The sequence below is a fragment of the Elephas maximus genome, chromosome 13 (assembly GCF_024166365.1).
Source record: "Elephas maximus indicus isolate mEleMax1 chromosome 13, mEleMax1 primary haplotype, whole genome shotgun sequence".
Taxonomy (NCBI): domain Eukaryota; kingdom Metazoa; phylum Chordata; class Mammalia; order Proboscidea; family Elephantidae; genus Elephas; species Elephas maximus.
In genome coordinates this window covers 22,925,084-22,925,767 of record NC_064831.1, presented here as the reverse complement: position 1 = coordinate 22,925,767, position 684 = coordinate 22,925,084, and the positions used below count along the sequence as shown (strand labels likewise).

The 684-nt window shown below is 31.7% G+C and overlaps 1 protein-coding gene across 2 annotated transcripts in view; it reads left to right on the top strand.

Annotated features, from left to right (window-relative positions):
- The window catches only part of GRIA2 (glutamate ionotropic receptor AMPA type subunit 2), a 225,583-nt gene extending 225,216 nt beyond the window's left edge, over nucleotides 1–367 (top strand). For both annotated transcript variants that reach the window (XM_049906178.1, XM_049906179.1), the window contains one exon: nucleotides 1–367. This exon is cut by the window's left edge and continues 132 nt beyond it. In XM_049906178.1, coding sequence (XP_049762135.1) covers nucleotides 1–33 — 33 coding nt within the window. In that variant the 3' untranslated portion in view covers nucleotides 34–367.
- The last annotated feature ends 317 nt before the right edge of the window (nucleotides 368–684 follow it).

The window sequence follows — 684 nt, the reverse complement described above, 5'->3', positions numbered from 1 at the left end:
GGAATGAATGTCAGTGTGACTGGTCTCTCGTGATTGATAAGAACCTTTTGAGTGCCTTACACAACGGTTTTCTTGTGTGTTTATTGTCAAAATGGTAAGAGGCATCAAGTATCCTGAAGAATTTTCTTTCAGCCAAGAATTCTTAAATATGTGGAGTTCATCTGGAATTGTAAGGAATGATTAATGAAAAACACAACATCGTTTTCTACTCGAGTTCCAGAAGAAGCTTGGTGGACATGCACAGCTAACGTGGAAGTACTATAATTTAACTGAAGTCTTTGTACAGACAACAAACCCGTTTCTGCAGCCACTATTGTTAGTCTCTTGATTCATAATGACTTAAGCACACTTGACATCAACTGCATCAAGATGTGACATGTTTTATAAGAAAAAAGAAAAAAAAATTTAAAAGTAAAAAAAATATTTTTAGGTATTTTCACAAACTGGCTTTTAAATAAATTTGCTTCCATATTGGTTCGATAAGACAAAAACCGTTAAACTGAGAGGGAAGTGATTTAAAAAGGCTTTAGGTATCTGTTCCATATTTTTCAAAGCCAAATATGTAAATGTTAAGGAAAGAAAACAAAGAAAAGATTCAAATCTTGTAATTTAATATTGTTATTAAAACTTTAATGTATCCTATTCTTTAACATTTGGTGTTAATATAAAACTACTTGGCAATGC